Source organism: Musca domestica, unplaced genomic scaffold, assembly GCF_030504385.1.
Source record: "Musca domestica strain aabys unplaced genomic scaffold, Musca_domestica.polishedcontigs.V.1.1 13, whole genome shotgun sequence".
NCBI lineage: Eukaryota > Metazoa > Arthropoda > Insecta > Diptera > Muscidae > Musca > Musca domestica.
Window position 1 is genome coordinate 6,902,150 of NW_026712172.1, and position 17,955 is coordinate 6,920,104.

The following is a 17,955-nucleotide window of genomic DNA, read 5'->3' on the forward strand; positions in this document are numbered from 1 at the left end:
TTAAGTTGTGGCTTGTATTCTCAAGAGAAAAAACATTGTAATTAAAATAGGACAAACAAAATCGATAATAATTTGTTTTTTTTTTTTTTTTTGTAATCTTTAAATTTTTGAAATATTACTTATGATAAAAAAATTTTGTTTGTGAGTTTGACTCAATTTATATGACAGCTAATATTTGAACTGTAAATGTAAACAAATATGGAAAACATAAAGATCTAAACGTATTTGGAGAATATTAATGAATAGGAATTAAATACATATTTATTTTTCATGCTGTTCTTAAAAACCCTAATTATAAAGTTTGTAATTGAAACCGATTTAGTTACTTTCGTTTTATTGGTTTTGACGAATTTACGTTCTTTCCGATAATGAAGAATAAAGATATTAAAAACAAAAATAAAACTAACAAAAATGTATGTATTCTGTGAGCATTTCCAACTAAATTGTCCACGATCAGTTATTATTTTTCGTTTTTTTCTTTTTGTTTTATACACTTAAAATAAACATATAAATAAAAATGTATATAAATAATTAGCAAACTACATGTTCTCTTAAACTTATGAATTAAAAACTTAATCGCTTAAAATTAATGATTCAAAGTAAACTACATTCTTAGAACTTTACAGATTCTCGCTGAATTTTCTTAGCGATTGCATTTTCAATTAGCTGTTGATTACTTTTTTCGTCTAATTTTGGCAAACAAAGAGGAAAACAAATGTTGAACTGTGTATGCATTGTTTTTTTTTTTTCTTTCTACGTTGTGTATTTGCTTTTGGTTGGTTTTTATTTATCCGATTTTTAATCTACTTTACTGCTTTTTCGAGTTTTCTTATTATGGTGTGCAAATAAAAAACAATATCACACACACTTAGTGTCGATTGTTAAGATTTCACTTTGAAAATATTATCTCTATCGATCATTATTCGTTCGTTTCTTAGTGGCAATAATGACGATGACTGTGAGACGACGACGATGACATTTTGTAGACTATACGTACGTAGTAATAATTATCTTTATCGATATATTTAGTAGTAGTAGTATTAGTAGTTAATATAAGATTTTTTTGTTTTTGTTTCATTATTATTAAATTTTGTTGTGGCTGTGGTTGTGGCTGTTGTTTTTGTGGTGGTGGTGCATATATGAGAACTCGTTCAATATACAACGTCCTTTGAGCATTGCTACGGTGACGATGATTCTGTTGTCTCTAGACACGCAAGATCTCACATGCTTTGTTATAGCAAATTGCAATCCAATCGGGCTGCGTTGCACCCCATTGAATTTGATTGACTTCACCTTCGGCAGCTGTATAAGCTAAAATTGGATCCTCGATTGCACGTGGCATTTGCTGTATATCCCAGATCAGTGCTTGGTGATCATCACCGGCAGTGCATATATGACAGGAACTACAAAAATGATAACAAAAAAAACATGTGAGTATAGTTTGTGTTTTGTTATTGAAAAGTATTAATATATATCAAAATGTATATCAGTGGAGAGTTTATTTAACTTTTTATTATTTATTTTCAATTAGTGCGCTAGGTAACTAGCGACGATGACATTTCTAAAAACTTCTATGCATGGCTACTCTACGTATATTGTATATTGTCACATAAAAATTTATGTATGAGAATTATGTTATAGGCACGCAATACTCCTCTATAGGAAGAAAGTCATTAATACAATATTTTTAAGACACAGCAGTACATCTTGAAAGAATTTCTTAGGCAATTTTTAGCTTGAACTATAGAATTTGCCTTAAATACAATTACAAAGAATGTATAATGCTACAAATGTCAATTGTAGTTACTGCCAAAATATTTTCAAATTTTGTAAAAAGTACTGAAAAATATGCGAATAAAAATTAAAAATAATTTAAAATGTGTGCCATTGACTGCTAATAATAATTCTTCTCGCGTTTGCACTTCCAATTTAAGTTCTTCTGGATGAATGAGACTATCATCAATTTATATTTACCTGTGCGGCGCCCACGCTATACCGTTGACACACGCCCTATGATTGCTCAGTCTTGCAACAGGTGTACAAGGAACACGGACATCTAATATTATAACTTCACACGAGTCCATTGCTACGGTGGCCAAATAATTTGGATCCTGTTTGTTCCATGCTAAACGAAGTAAAGCTGTATGTGTGGGATCCTGTTTAAAAAGACATTGCAAATAATAAGTAAAACATAAATTTGTGAAATTAAAATACCCTACCTCGTAAATAATTGTTGAATGCTCCAAATGCCTTAAATCAAACATTCGCACCGAACCATCAGCACCGACTGAAGCAAACATATCACGACCACCACCAGCCCGCGAAAAGGCAATATCGTATACCTCTTTGTCGTGAGCTATAAGTTGTGTTTTTACATGCCCAGCCACATATACTCGACCATGTGGTTGTCCCGTCTCCAAGCCCCATATTGTACAAGTCGTATCTATTGAAGAAGTTCCAACTAAGTTGGGATCAACCTCATTCCAATCGAATGAAGTTAATGGTGCACAAAAGTCACTGTTTTTGTTGTTATTTAGAACACATTCTAAGCGGGTATCTGGTTCTCCGGCACGCCATACTCGTAAATAATCACCACTGGTGGCTAAAAGGTCGGGATATATACCCTTAGAATCGGGTATCCACATAATTTTTGTTGTCGGATATGGATGATCAAAAGTGCTGAAGAAATGTAAAAAATTAATAAAGATGGAATATGTTGGGCAACATGAAAATTACCTTTTAGCACTAAATTCGCTGGTCTCTTCATCCAGACTTATTATTTGAACTTTATTGTTATATTCTTCGATGAAACTCCCCAGAGCCAGACGAAAGCGTTTGTCTGGTCGAACACTCCAGTTCATCGAATATAATGGCCATGGTGCCAAATATTTGTAGATTTCCTTCCGTTTCCCGGCGGTGGCAGACATAACTATATCTGTGGATGGATAGTCAAGAGTTGTTTCAAATTAATGATAGCTATAAATATATACAATCGAATTGTCAGTAATATGTCATTAACTAAATATAAAACTATTGATTCAGATAAAAGACTAAGACTTAGTGTTGTTTATAGAATAGCAACAGGCTATAATTAAACTATAATGGTATTCCAGATTAAGTGTTTTTGTAATGAATTACAAATCTATAATAATATAGTCTCATAGTAGGTATATGCCACAACTGTTCCCACTATTCCCAAATTTGCAAACAAAATTGTTATCATCCGATTAATAGTTACATTTGGATAAGTTATAGGCACTCATTTCTTTTTCATCTCTCAGTTAAATAAAAAAATTAGTATAAATCAGATGGTTAATGTTTACAAAACACGGTCAATGGCATCACGGCAACAACGAACACATAGGCCACCCCGTCTACTGAGCACCACCCTACCCCTACATCATTGACAATCATTTGCAAAGGAAGGTCTTCTGTTGAAATTGATTTCCTTAAAAACAATGAACTTACCTATAATTTATTTATGTCGAAATCTAGTCACTCTGCTACTCAATGCGGTTTGCCAATGTCCGCTGCTGTTCCGCTTGTCGACGTGATGATGCTTGTGAAAGTGCAAGCGAAGGAAGAATACCTGCCAATTATTCGCCGTCAACAAGAATGTCGAAACGCAATACTTTTTGTTTACCACATCAGTCTGAGTGGCGACGACAAAGAACAGACAACCTGACCGAATGGTTATATGACAAACCAAAAAATAAGAAATAAATGGCGATGAGGAATGAATTGGGCGATGGTGGTGCGACAAAAAAGGTTTATTTGTTTCCAAAATATATTTGAACAATTTAATTATGCTCAAATCATTTTCGCCGCTTGTCTGTATTTTTGTTCCGGACTGCACAAAAAAAGTAAAAAAAAATGCTGGGTCTCGAACGCTGAACGACGACGGCTAAAACCACTGCAATCACATTTATTTATGACATAAATTGTTGTTTCTGTTTCACAAACTATTGCTCATCACTTGGGCATGCATGTGATGTTGAATTTTTGATGTTTTACACAATTATTTGCATTGATTTTTATATTTAAAAAGATATTTTTTAATCGGACGCCTGCAAGCCGAAAATGAATGTATATATATGCGACTAGGGATTCGTAGGTCGATTTTGGACTTATCGATCAAAATCGATTAATAATCTGCTGGTCTTGAAGGACGGCTGTTAATTCGCCGCCGGGTTCCCATGCCGATTTATTGAATCAATAACGATTTTTCAATAGTCGATATTTGGCATGTTCCCATTGGCATTGGAAAAATGTTGTTCGCTGTCAGAATTTGGTTGTTGTTGTAGCAGTGATAACATGCTCTGTAATTTATGGACTGATAAATCCGGTTCTTCTTCGATGTCCAGGTTTAGGAATTGTGCAACCTTAATGGGCTGAAGCCAAAAATCCTCTGAACGGAGTTGGGTAGGCTTGGCTGTATCGCACATCTTGGTCAATTCGTGCCCAATTTGAGTTGAGACGGCTGCACCATCCTGAGCGTAGTTGGGCGAAAACTACCCTAGTTTGTCTAGGCAACTGACGTTCTTCAGCTGCAATGGATAGTAGTGGACTCCGAGGATGACATTCGTACTGTAATTCTTAACTACCTCTGCGACTGCATCAGTATGAATGCTATTCAGTCATGCTTGATAGGCTTCATGATCTAGGGTCTTTCTCTTATATCGCTGGACCTCTCTCTCTCTCTCTCTAGAACAGAATTAGGTACATGAATGTCCCCCTCAAATGTCAAAATTGGCATCTAAGGCGAAAAACATAGATTCGCCATGACATTTAAAGGTTGCGGCAAATTTGTTTCAACCAATCAGAAACGAGGTGTTTGTTTACATTTTATTTTGTGTGCCTCTAGTCGTAAATGAACTTCGCAGTAAAAGTTTGTATTGTACAACAAATAGGAGTAAAATAAGTATTAATTGTAGTATTATTTTACTGGTTTAAACCGAAAGTTTTCTGGAACTGCAAATGACAAGAGTCGAATTCTTGCACTACTTCCCGTGATGTGCTTTGGGAATCTTAGATGTTGAGGCTAACTTAATTCTTAAAGCTGCACCCCATTCTAACCTCCTTCCTTCATTTTCTTTTAATTTTTTTACTGGTTTAACTCTTAACTTGCTATTATTTGAAATATTATAAAAATGTACTTTTAGGGAAGACAACATAAACAAATTTGTTGTTGCATTCATTTAGGGCGAATTCTTCATTACAACAACTTGTTTTGACATTTAATGGTGCCGTCAGCTGGGCTGATGCGATTACCTAGTACATCTACCTTGGTCAGAAACATTGTAGAGGAATACAGGCAGTGGCATTGGACAATAAACTGTCAAACCAATTGGGAAAATTGGTTATCGTAGTAAAAAAATACTTTCTTGCAGTTGTGGAACAGACCATCTATTGCGAACTTGTGGTGAAGCATGCTATATATAGTTTGTTCCAGAACTGCAAGAATGTACAATTTTTTATAATTATAGCCGATTTTCCCTTTATGATATGGAAGAAACTTGCAAAACTAGTAGATTCTTGCACGTCCTTGAACAGAAAAAAGTTAGAACTTTTGTTTTGGGCTTATTATTATGATTTTAGTTCAGTATATCCATGGCTTAATACGAAAGGTTGCTTAACATCCAGGAAACTAAGAAAATGCAACTCTGTACTGGAGCCTTGTTATGTCAAATAGACTTTTTAAACATGCAACAATTAGAATGAAATTTTGGGGTTATTCCACAATACTGAATCAACATCATTGAAAACAATACAGTTTTATCCGAAAATTGTACAATGTGTTGTCCTTTAAGGGGTATAATATGCATATATTTTTTTTTTTATTGTTTCGACAGAAAAAGGGCACCAAAAGAAAACAATTGTATTTAGGGGTAGCTTTGTTCTACCTACTGTAATTGTGCCATGCATGCCAAGAATACATGTAGTCGCATCGACACAGTTGTTGGGACAACGAACTGTCAAACCAATTTTGAAATTGGAAATCGTGAATGAAAAATTATTGAAATTTGTAAAAATTGTTGAAAAATACATATAATTACAATTACCGATTTGCGTCGTATAAGAAAATATATAAAAATCTACTTATTTTGGACAAAGTACTTTAAAAATTTTGACATAATAATGTTCCCAAGTATTGATGCATCTACCTACATTTTTCTACCATGCATGCAAGCAACACTTGGTTTTGTTTAGGCTTGTTCCAGAACCTGGTTCTGGAACAGACCATTTATTTAATATTTTTTCACAAAATTTTTATATTGCGCGAAACCCACAAAACATGAATGGAATATTGGGGTTTCACCACAAAATTGAATTTAAGATAGAGGGACAGGTAACGTGGAAAATATGCATTTCTGTTGTCTCTAAATTCCCTTTTTTATTCAAAACCATACGCACACACATGTATATTCTGACAGAATAAGGGTACCAAAAGAAAAAATTGTATTTGGGGGTATCATGGTAGAAATACCAGGTAGCAATATAGGCGAAAATTACAACAAAGTAACTTTTGTTCGAACTTGATATGTCAAAATTGTAAGATAGGCGAAATTACTTGACATATAAAATTTGAGGCAAATTGTTCTGCACCAATCAGAACATTTAATTTTGAAAAATTTCTATTAAATTTTGCAGGGAAATGTTGTGTTGCTCGTACAGTTTATGCCGGTCCTCGATATAAGAGAACTCGATAAAAGCAAAAGGTATAGAAATATTGGGGTGAATACCGCGTGGAATGATAATCTCAGTTGGAACAAATTCAAAACGAATTCGGAGAACTCAAAATAAGGCAAGAAATCATCAACCCATCAAAAATGTACTCACTATATGGTGGATTTGTTTGAACTTTTTTGCGATGTGTTTGTAGAAATTTATAAAAGTTTCAGCCCCAGATAGCGGATTTTTTCAAGACCCAACTCGTGAAATTTGAAAGAATCTAGAGTTCTTCACAACATCAAATCCTGGATTTTTAAATATTTCCAGTTCTCAAATTGTGGATTTTGAAATAGTTTCAGGGATTTAAAGAAAATGTCGGAGCCCCAAATAATGAATTTTAAAAACATTCTTCCGACGTTAAATCGTAGATTCTAAAGAATATTTCCGAGTCCGACTTTGTTGAATTTTAAAGAACTATTTCAAGGGAGTAATCATGGTACAATGAATTCAAGGTAGGGCAGAACTACCATATGATTTTAATTTTTTTTTATTTTTCTGGCTAATATGTCAACTTCATTTGTTTATGTGTGTGTATTCTTTTCAATAATAAAAAAATTGTTCAGAAAATTTTCAAATTCGGGTGTTTTCAAGATGCTTATTGCAACGAATGCATTGGCAAAATCTACAGTTTTTGTCGCGAAATAAACCATAAGAGATATATAGAACATGATTTTGAAAAGAAATTTTGACCTTTCATTCAGTTTTCGCGTTTTTAAATTATTTATTCAAAATCAATGCAACAAGTTCTTTGCTTTTTTTATTGTTTTGATAGTAATTCTGACATTACAAGCCAAAATGGTAGACCCATGGGTAGACCTCTATACTTGCAATTTTTTCAAAGTTTGCCTACCTTGTCTTAATTGTATCATTAATTTCTCAAAATTTTTGTTTTTCAAATGAATCGAATTAATGTCTTTAAGAATTCAAATCGGAGGAAGTTAAGATATATAAAATCACTGACCGTCCATATGTCTTTAATTTAAGATTAGTCAAATAAACAATTTTAACATTGGCATCATAAAAATGCAGAATATTACACCCATGGTACAATGAAGAGAAGGTAGGTCAACTTTGAAAAAATTGCAAGTATAGAGGTCTACCTGTTTGGCTTGTAATGTCAGAATTAGTATCAAAACAATAACAAATCAAACAACTTGTTGCATTTATTTTGAATAAAAAGTTGAAAAACGCGATAACTGAATGAAAGGTCAAAACTTCTTTTCAAAATCATGTACTATATATCTCTAAAAGATTATTTCGCTACAAAAACTCTAGATTTTGTAGATGCATACGTTGAAATAAACATTTTGAAAACACCCGAATTTGAATATTTTCTGAACAATTTTTTGTTATTGAAAAGAAAACACATACATAAACAAATAAAGATGACATATTAAGCCAAGAAAATAAAAAAATTGAAATCATATGGTAGTTCTGCCCTACCTTGAATTCATTGTACCATGATTACACCATGGTACAATGAATTCAAGGTAGGGCAGAACTACCATATGATTTTAATTTTTTTATTTTTCTGGCTTAATATGTCAACTTAATTTGTTTATGTGTGTGTATTCTTTTCAATAATAAAAAAATTGTTCAGAAAATATTCAAATTCGGGTGTTTTCAAAATGCTTATTGCGACGTATGCATCGACAAAATCTACAGTTTTTGTCGCGAAATAAACCATAAGAGATATATAGAACATGATATTGAAAAGAAATTTTGAGCATTCATTCAGTTTTCGCGGTTTTAAATTATTTATTCAAAATCAATGCAACAAGTTGTTTGCTTTTTTATTGTTTTGATAGTAATTCTGACATTACAAGCCAAACAGGTAGACCTCTATATAAGCCAAACAGGTAGACCAACTTTTTCAAAGTTGACCTACCTTCTCTTCATTGTACCATGTATTACACTATTTGTTTCTATCTCAAATTGGATTTTATAAAAATGATACGTTCGCCATTAAAAATATGCTTAATCATTTGCGCTAAATTATTTTAGGGGGATTTTCAAAATTATGCTTTCCATTTTAAAGCAACTACCACGTGAAAGCTCTGAAACTTTTATGTCTTAAATTGGGGCCTTAATAATGAAAACACAAATAGACGGTCGGACGGACATCGCCCAATCGACTCCAAATGTCTAATATGGATTTCATCCAAAAGATCTAGAGTCCAAAACCATTATTTCGATGAGGCACATTTTGACGTATCAAAAGGTATATAGCCGATGTAGTCATTTGGCTGAGAGTATTCTAAGTTTATTTATTGTTACTGTTTGAAGTGTGAATTTTTGTAATGTTTCTGTATGGCGAATTCAAATTACAACAATTTTTGACATACCAAATTGATACCAGCTGGCGTGAAATGGTTACCTTGTAATTCTACCATGGGGGTATCTTTCATATTCATTCTACAAGTGACATTGTAGACCCTCCATTGTGTTACAAAAACCCTTCTCGATGTAGTTTCTGCATTTATATGGGGAACTCCTCCACAGTATAAAAATTAGGTTCGTTTCGCCCAACACCGTTTTTATACCCCATACTATGGGTATATAAACTTTGTTTATAATATCGAAGAAAATTGAAAACTAGCATATTCTTGTAGTTTGTGGAACGGAGCGTTAATTTTCCCGATAGAAATAGGCCTTGCTGTAATGGTAAAGTATGTACTTTACTCATGTATTTCCCAAATATAATGTCGTCCACGTATCACACGATGTGTGCAACATTTGGAGAATTTGGCACCACATATGTAAAAGCATATTGTCTGATAGAGACTTAAGAAACATTTAGGGGATTATGTGACCAACAGAATAAAGGTGAGAGTACATAAAAGGCTCTTTTAACTGGCTTAAGTCAGCGGCTAGCTTCTTTGTAAAAAAAACAAAGGAGTTTTAGGTTGACCCTATGTTCCTTGTTCCTTTTTGTTACAAATGAGCCAATTTAGCTTAAAGCTAGTGCAGTGATAACAATTAATTTTGTCTTATAGGTACAAAATCGAATTCGGATTTTAGGTTGATCAAGAATGTATATACTTATTAGGATATTATGTGTTTATTTCTAGAAGTTACAAGTTCAATGGCAAAGATAATATACCTTCCACAGTATAGTGGATGGTATAAAAATATCAATGTTTCCATTTATAACAAGAATAATGGGAGATTGTTATACCCTCCAACTTGGAAAGGTGGTTATATTAACTTCGTCATTCCGTTTGTAACATCCTTAAATATTTGTCGTAGACACCATAAAGTTTATATATTCATAATCAGCATAAAATTCTAAGTCGATTTAATGAAGTCCGTCCGTCTGTCTGTCTGTTGAATTCACGATACAGCCCACATTATTTGACGTAGAGCTCTAAAATTTAGCAGAGCAAGTTGTATTGTGTCTAGGATAGTTGGTATTAAAAATTACGTTACCTCCCGATATTCGATATTTGTAGGTCATAACGGGTCCCTGTACGTGTATGACAAAACATTGTATGTATAGGTCCACGTTTTGGTATAGCCCCCATATAAAGGTACCTCCCGAAATTCGATATTTTGATTATTTTTGCCACTTTTTTCCACTGATTTGTCTAAAAATTGGTATTTGTTGGTCATAATGGATTCCAGCTCCGGTAGCGAAACATTGCATGTATGGGTCCTCGATTTGGTATAGCCCCCATATAACGGTACCTCTCGATATTCGGTATTTTGATGGTTTTTGCCACATTTTTTCACTGATTTGTCTAAAAATTGGTATTTGTGGGTCATAATGGGCCCTAGTTCGTGTGCCGAAACATTGTATGTATAGGTCCACGTTTTGGTATAGTCCCCACATAACGGTACCTCCCAATATTCGGCCATTTGATAACTTTTGCCACATTTTTTTACGTATTTGTCTGAAAATTGGTATTTGCAGGTCATAATAGGTTCTTGCTCCGTTGGCGAAACATTGCATGTGTATGTCCACGATTTGGTATAGCCCCCATATAACGGTACCTCCCGATATTCGGCACTTTAATGGTTTTTGTAAGATTTCTTCTAATGTTTCCTTTACCCTAAGGTGGAGGGTATTGAAAGTTTGGCCCGGCCGAACTTAATGTTTTTTTACTCGTTTTTGTTTATTAGTATGTGTGCGAAAAAAGCGACCAGCGTGATCATGATAACAGTATACCGAAGTTGCTGAGGAAGGACTGCCAAATAGAGTTTTCGTGTCAACTCAAATCTGTGTAACAACGGCCGTAATGTTTATTCTGTTGTGTTTATAATTGGAGTTAGTGCCATCTACATGCCAATTGTAACCCTATTTTCAGACACAAACCTCACCTAATGTATTCACTAGATGGTGCTGCAAAATATGGGAATTGATTTACATACTAGATGACTCTACATATTAAAATCTTTTGTTTACTAGATGGCGTGAACAACTTTTTAAAAACGAATTTCGGGGACCGATGCAAGTATCACACATTAACCGTGCATAGCGATATTTGTAGGAAATCGCTGTTAAAATTTGTGATTAAGCGTGTTATTTTGTAAATAACTTTTATTTTGGGTTTATTATTAGTAGTTTGGATAAGTATGTTTTCCATATTTCTTCTACGATTTACATTTTAGACTTTCTTTTGTATTATGGAAACACTTCTTGATATATTTTCTGCACTTTTACTTCTTACGCTGCTGCAATTTGTATGGAAAACTTCTCTATATAGGGATAATAAATATTGCCGCCTTTCTTACATCAAACTATTTTTACCCATACAAATTACATGACAAATTACATTAAATGTTCTTGTGAAACTAATAATACAAAGCTTAACTTAAGGTAAAGTACCGTTATTCGACGAATTTAAGGTCAAATGAATGAAAAATGTGAGCATTTTAGTAATTTTTTGCCCTCCACCATGAAAAAGAGGGTAGGGTATAGATTGTATTTCTTTAGGTATATCGGTCCTCGTTTTCACGTTTTCCTGATTTTAGACACAAAATGTTCCCACGAAATTATTGCAAATTTGATTATTTAGAGTTTTAATGATTTCTACTTCCCCTATATAACGATACCTTTGCAAATTTGTTCTCAATATTCCCTATAAAATAGTTTAACTCAACACTTGGTTAAATTCTCGGATATTTATCTTGGTATTTAGCCAAATAATTAAAGTATTATTTTTAATCGCTATATTTGTTAAAAAGCCGAAAATGACATAATAACTCTAAAGAAGCTAATACCCAACATTTCGGCAAACATCTCGGTACTTATCCATTTGGTATTTAACCAGTAGCAACCGAAGTAGCCAGGATGGGTGCCTAGGCCCCTCCGAAAGGGTAAAATGTTGGATATTTTTAAGGAATTTTGCTTCAAAAATCTCTGTTTTTGTTGATAGCACTTATTTCTTGATGAAGACGCATTTCGCAAATATAATTTTCAAACATTACATTATATTATATTCAATTCAAATAAAGATTCATGTATTTTTCATAGGGTAAGTTTACCAATAGTCGGCACTTTTAGGATTTTCGTTTTTTCAATCTTTCAACATTCTGAGTAAAATCTTTTAATTGCCGAAAAATAAAGTTATTCAAATTCCAAATTTTGTTTAGTTTTCGAAATAATAAACAACAATTGAATTTGTTTTTATTAAATTGGCAAAATTTGCAATTTTACTAAAAAAGTAGTTTTTTTTTGCCAGTAGTCGGCACCATTTTCCAATGCTCGGCATGTCTATTTGCCAGTAGTCGGCATATGGAATTTCAGTAAAAAAATATTTTTTTGTTTATTTTTTAATTCAAATAGTATAAAATAATGATATATTACTAATTCACAGTTTAATCCAGAATTCGAAATTAATTTCGTTTTTAAATAGTGTTTTATTTAATTATCATTCTAAACCAATTATAGGTAGAAAATCAAGAATAGTGTGGTTACCTTCAGTAATGTATTGATTTTCAATTAAAATAAAAATTAGATTAAATAAAAAAATACCTTTCTTATATTTGGAATTTGTGAATTGATCTTTTTCCTTTAGATAACTAACATTTTTTTTAAATGCCACCGCTATCTAAAACGTCAAATAGCTGATTTAAAAAAACCTACTTAATTTAGAAAAGTTGGTCAAAAAGCACAAATAAAAGCAACTGCCGACTCAAAACTATTTTTTTATTTGAGTAGTTTTTGGATTATTTTTTAATAATTTTCTCAAGTTTTGGTGAAATAGGTCAAAAATGATATTTTTCTAGTTTCTTTTTTTTCTGTTCCTAATGTCGGCATTAAATAATGTAACAGACAAAAGCTTGATTTGTATGTTTTTAAGTTATAAAAGTGATCTTCAGACTGTTATTTACTATTATTAAATATTTCTGATTCCAAAAGTATTAAATTTAATTTATTTAAATCGATTATTAAGTTGACGCCACCACTATTTTTTTCTTTACAAACAAGCACTATCGCACGCGTTGGAAGACACTCACTGACGAAAACCGTTATTCTCTCGTAAAAAATTATCGGAGCTCATTGTATTTTACAGGCCTACCTTCTCTGCATTGTACCATGGGCTGTAGTAAGTATTCCGAACTATATATACGAAATTTAAAACAACTCCGGTGAATAATGCCGCAAAAATCATGAAAATACCGACTATCTGGGGTACCGTTATATGGGCGCTGTACTGAAACGTGGAACTATTGAGATAATTCTCTTCTAGGGGGTAAAGTACTCAGAAGGAACCCCTTGTGTGGATTTTAAGACAATTGCATTAATTTTTTTTTTTTTTCTGAAATCATCAAAATGCCGAATGTGGGGTGGTACCGTTATATGGGGGCTATACGATTTCGTTGACCTATATAGACAATTATCTTCTATGGGATAAAGTACCCACAAGGAACATCTTGTGTGTATTTTCAGACAATTGAAAAATGTGACTAAAATCACCAAAATACCGAATATCGGGGGTATCGTTATATGTGGGATATACGATATCGTAGACCTATATAGACAACTCTCCTTCAGGGTGTAAAGTACTCACAAAGAACTCCTTGTGTAGAATTTGAGACAATTCCATTAAAAAAATGTAGCTAAAATCATCAAAATACCGAATATCGGGGGTTTCCGTTATATGGGGGCTATACGATATCGTGGACCGATATAGGCCATCTTAGAACTTGACCTGCCTGTAGACAAAAGACAGATCTGTGCAAAATTTTAGACGGACGGACGGACAGGCCTAAATCGTCTTAGAATTTTACGCTGAACAAAAATATATATTCTTTGTGGGGTCCAAAATTATTATTTCGATGAGTTACAAACGGAATGACGACATTAATATATCCTCCCTACTATGTATAGTGGAGGGTATAATAAAAGTGAAATCAGACGATAGAGGAGCTATATCCAAATCTGAACAGATCGCCAAAAATTGTAATGGTATTAGATATTGGAACTTTGCAAATGTTTGTCTTTATCGAACAATAAGAGTGACCTGTAATTTATTTACGAAAACACGTGGACAGAGGAACTCGACACAGACCACGATTCTATGCAGATCACCTAAAGTAACAACAATTCTATCTTGTTTTCCTTTGAATAATACAAAAAAAAAACAAACAATATTGATTAAATAAAATACATTTCTTTATTAAATTATAAATTATATAACAAAACAAATAACAATAACAAGAAAAATGTTGAAATCTTTAGCTCTTTCTCCATTTAACGTTCAATAAAAATTCCAATCTCAATTGAAAATCTTTGATGGCAATTGCCGACCGGAAGGACGGCCACTATTTTTCGACGCACCAAATATATTGGATGATAGTGGACGATTGAATCGGTTTGGTTGTTGCTGTTGTTGTGATGGAATACGTCTAGGACGGAAAGCAACTGGACGTTCCACACGAGGCAACGTTAGTGACGTTTGGGGGAAGAGTTGTTGAGCTTGAAAGGGCTTAGGGCGGAAATTGATGACGCGTTCGGGACGAGGAACAGTTAAATGGGATACAGGCCTTAAGGGAGCATTAATGATGGCAGCTGATGGTATGAAACCGTTGTTGCTGGGACGGAAGCTTACCGCCTTGCCGGGTCTTGGTGGCACGAATTGCGAAGAAATTTGCAATGGTGCATTAATTACGGCAGCTGATTGTGGTTTAAAGCTGACCTGATTTGGGCGGAAACTTACTGCCTTGCCGGGACGAGGTGGCACAAATTGTGAAGAAATTTGCAAAGGTGCATTGACGGAATTAACAATTGGGGCAAATTCCGGTTCTGTGGTAGGAGGACCATAAGTCAATTCAGGTGGGCCATAGGTTTGTTCGGGTGGACCATAAGTTTGTTCAGGTGATCCATAGGTTTGTTCGGGTGGACCATATACAGCTGGTGGAGGTCCATATGTTTCGGCCGGTACTCCATAGGTTGTTTGTGGTTCCGGTGGACCATAAACCTCATCAGGTGGTCCGTATATCAATTCCGGTTCGGGTGGCAAATACGTAATTTCAGGTTCTTCCTCCTCGAATGGAGGGTCTGGTTTTAATCCAGCCGGTGGATAGGGGGCTACTTGCTGTTGGATGGGTTTTGCCACAATCTTGCTGGGACCAGGAAAACGTAACCGTAATTTATGCACCACTGGTTCCGCCAGTGTTGATGCGACTACTGCCGTTAAAAATAAAATACCCAACTGAAATTTGGCCGTCATTTTTACGTCCTTAATAATTCCGATTCGTTGTAAAAATGTAAGGAGAAGAAGAAGAAGTGAAAAAAAAACACCAACACCGTTCAGTTATTCCGTTCGATTGCAATGTTGGGTGTCAACTGTTTAGCTTGTTAATTTGAAAGCGCATTAAATACGCAATGTTTAATTAAAAATTCATTGGTCTTTTGCATTGGCCCTCTAACCTTGAAATGAGGCGGTTGGTCGGTCGGTCGGTTAGTCACAAAAAATGTTTTTTTTTTTTTTTTGGCAACCTAACCATTTTTAACAAAATTGTTTTGATTTTTGTGTTTAAGAATTTCCAATGGTCACTGTAAGAGACTGTGTGAGTGTGCGTGTATTTGTCATACGCATCACAGCAATTGTAAATGTTTATATTGTGACCAAATTGGCTCCCCCATAACATTCAATTCTACAAAATAACAATTTTTTATTTCAGTCACTTGTGTTTTCTGCCTAAAACCTATTCATGGGAAAACACAATGGAGGAGTTCTTTCAAAATTATGTTTCAGATTTTTATTATGAATCATCCATTTTACATGATTTGATAGGTCCATAAAACACTATGTATGTATGTATGTGATATTGTAAACTAATGTTAAACGATTTTGTTTTGGAGATGAAACGTGTTTGGCACATTAATGGATTCAAAATATTTTTTTTTGAAGTAGCAAGGAAATGGAGAACTAATTCTGACGTATACATTACAGTGTGAAGCATAAAGTATACGACCTCTCAAAGATTAAAGAGGGCAGGGCACACAGATTGACGGTGATATGAAAGATATTTTTTAGAGAAAAAAAAAAACAAGTAAAAAAACATTAAGTTCGGTCGGGCCAAACTTTTAATACTCTCCGCCTTAGGGTAAAGTAAACATTAGAAGAAATGTGGCAAAAACCATTAAAATGCCGAATATCGGCAGGTACCTACACATACAATGTTTCGCCAACGGAGCTAGAACCCATTATGACCTACAAATACCAATTTTCAGACAAATCCATGAAAAAATGTGGCAAAAATCATCAAATTACCGAATATCGGGAGATACCGTTATATGGGGGCTATACCAAAACGTGGACCTGTAATTACAATCACTCGCCACACGAACTAGGATCCATTATGATCTACAACTACCAATTTTCAGAGAAATTCTTGAAAAAATGTGTCAAAATTCATCAAAATACCGAATGTTGGGTGGTACCGTTATATGGGGACTATATCAAAACGTGGACCTATACATACAAAGTTTCGCCACACGAACCCCATTAGGACCCATTATGACCCACAAATACCAAATTTTAGACAAATCAGTGAAAAAATGTGGCAAAAACCATCAAAATACCGAATATTTGGAGGTACCGTTATATGGGAGACCCATACATGCAATGTTTCGCCACCGGAGCTGGAACCCATTATGACCAACAAATACCAATTTTTAGGCAATTTTTAGGCCAAATATCGGGAGGTTCCTTTATATGGGGGCTATACCAAAACGTGAACCCATACATGCAATGTTTTGCCACACGCACAGGGACCCGTTGTGACCTACAAATACCAATTTTTAGACAAATCCGTGAAAAAATGTGGCATAAATCATCAAAATACTGAATATCAGGAGGTACCATTATATGGGGACTGTACCAGAACGTGGACCGATATATCTCATTTTCAATACCAACCATCCTAGACACAATACAAATTGCTCTGCTAAATTTTGGCGCTTTACGTCAAATAATGTGGGCTGTATCGTGATTTCAACAGACAGACAGACAGACGGACATCGTTAAATCGACTTAGAATTTATGCTGATTATAAATATATATACTTTATGTGGTCTACGACGAATATTTCAGGATGTTACAAACGGAATGACTTTAATTAATATACCCTCCTTTCCAAGGTGGAGGGTATAAAAATATTTTGTGGTGAAAATCCATGCTGAATATATGGAGACCCATCACCACCCAAAAGTCAGATAAACCGATAGATTATCTTTTGAGAAATCGTGTGATGATTTGCTTTTGCTGGTATACGGGTTTACTTGATGAAATTTAAATGTAGCTTCATCTGTTTTCGGCGATAAATGTAAAATTCTGAGATGGCCTATTTTCAGTTAAATCTATCAAATACAGGGTTGTCCATATTCGACGGACCCATCTGGCAACGCCATAACTTTTGGCAGAGATGTCACATCGCTTAATGACATACCGCGTTTGAAGCGTCAGTCCAAGCAGATTTTTACCATGAACCAATACAGACCACGCGAGCGCTCTGAAATAGTTGAAATTTACATTCAATAGAAGAAGTCAATTGTGAAAAAAAATGTGAGAAGTGCGCCTTCTAAGAACACCATTAAGCCTTTATACGAAAAATTTTCGACTGGTAAGGCTTTTTTTAATCCGAAGAGGCCATATAAAAGTCGACCAAGGCGATCGGCCGAGAATATCGCTGCCGTACGAGCCAGTGTTGAGAGGTTCCCAAGAACATCCCAAAAACGCCGTTCTCAGCAGTTGGGCATGGCTCGGTCCA

General features: G+C 34.3%; 2 protein-coding genes across 3 annotated transcripts; both read right to left on the reverse strand.

Annotated features, from left to right (window-relative positions):
* Window positions 1-734: 734 nt before the first annotated feature.
* On the reverse strand, window positions 735-4,111 carry LOC131800831 (DDB1- and CUL4-associated factor 7). Of its 2 annotated transcripts, none has more exons than XM_059118583.1 (5): window positions 3,469-4,111; window positions 2,737-2,935; window positions 2,220-2,679; window positions 1,975-2,156; window positions 735-1,403 (listed from the first exon to the last, which is right to left on the reverse strand). In XM_059118583.1, exons 2-5 carry the CDS (start codon window positions 2,925-2,927, stop codon window positions 1,205-1,207), a joined length of 1,032 nt encoding a protein of 343 aa, XP_058974566.1. In that variant the 5' UTR covers window positions 2,928-2,935; window positions 3,469-4,111; the 3' UTR covers window positions 735-1,204. The 2 variants fall into 2 exon arrangements, with proteins under 2 accessions (XP_058974566.1, XP_058974567.1); XM_059118584.1 differs by having other exon boundaries at window positions 2,737-2,976.
* A 10,312-nt stretch (window positions 4,112-14,423) lies between these two features.
* LOC131800760 (uncharacterized) lies at window positions 14,424-15,732 on the reverse strand. The gene has a single exon (XM_059118447.1). The coding sequence runs from the start codon at window positions 15,408-15,410 to the stop codon at window positions 14,457-14,459; it is 954 nt and encodes a 317-aa protein (XP_058974430.1). The 5' UTR covers window positions 15,411-15,732; the 3' UTR covers window positions 14,424-14,456.
* Between the last annotated feature and the right edge of the window lie 2,223 nt (window positions 15,733-17,955).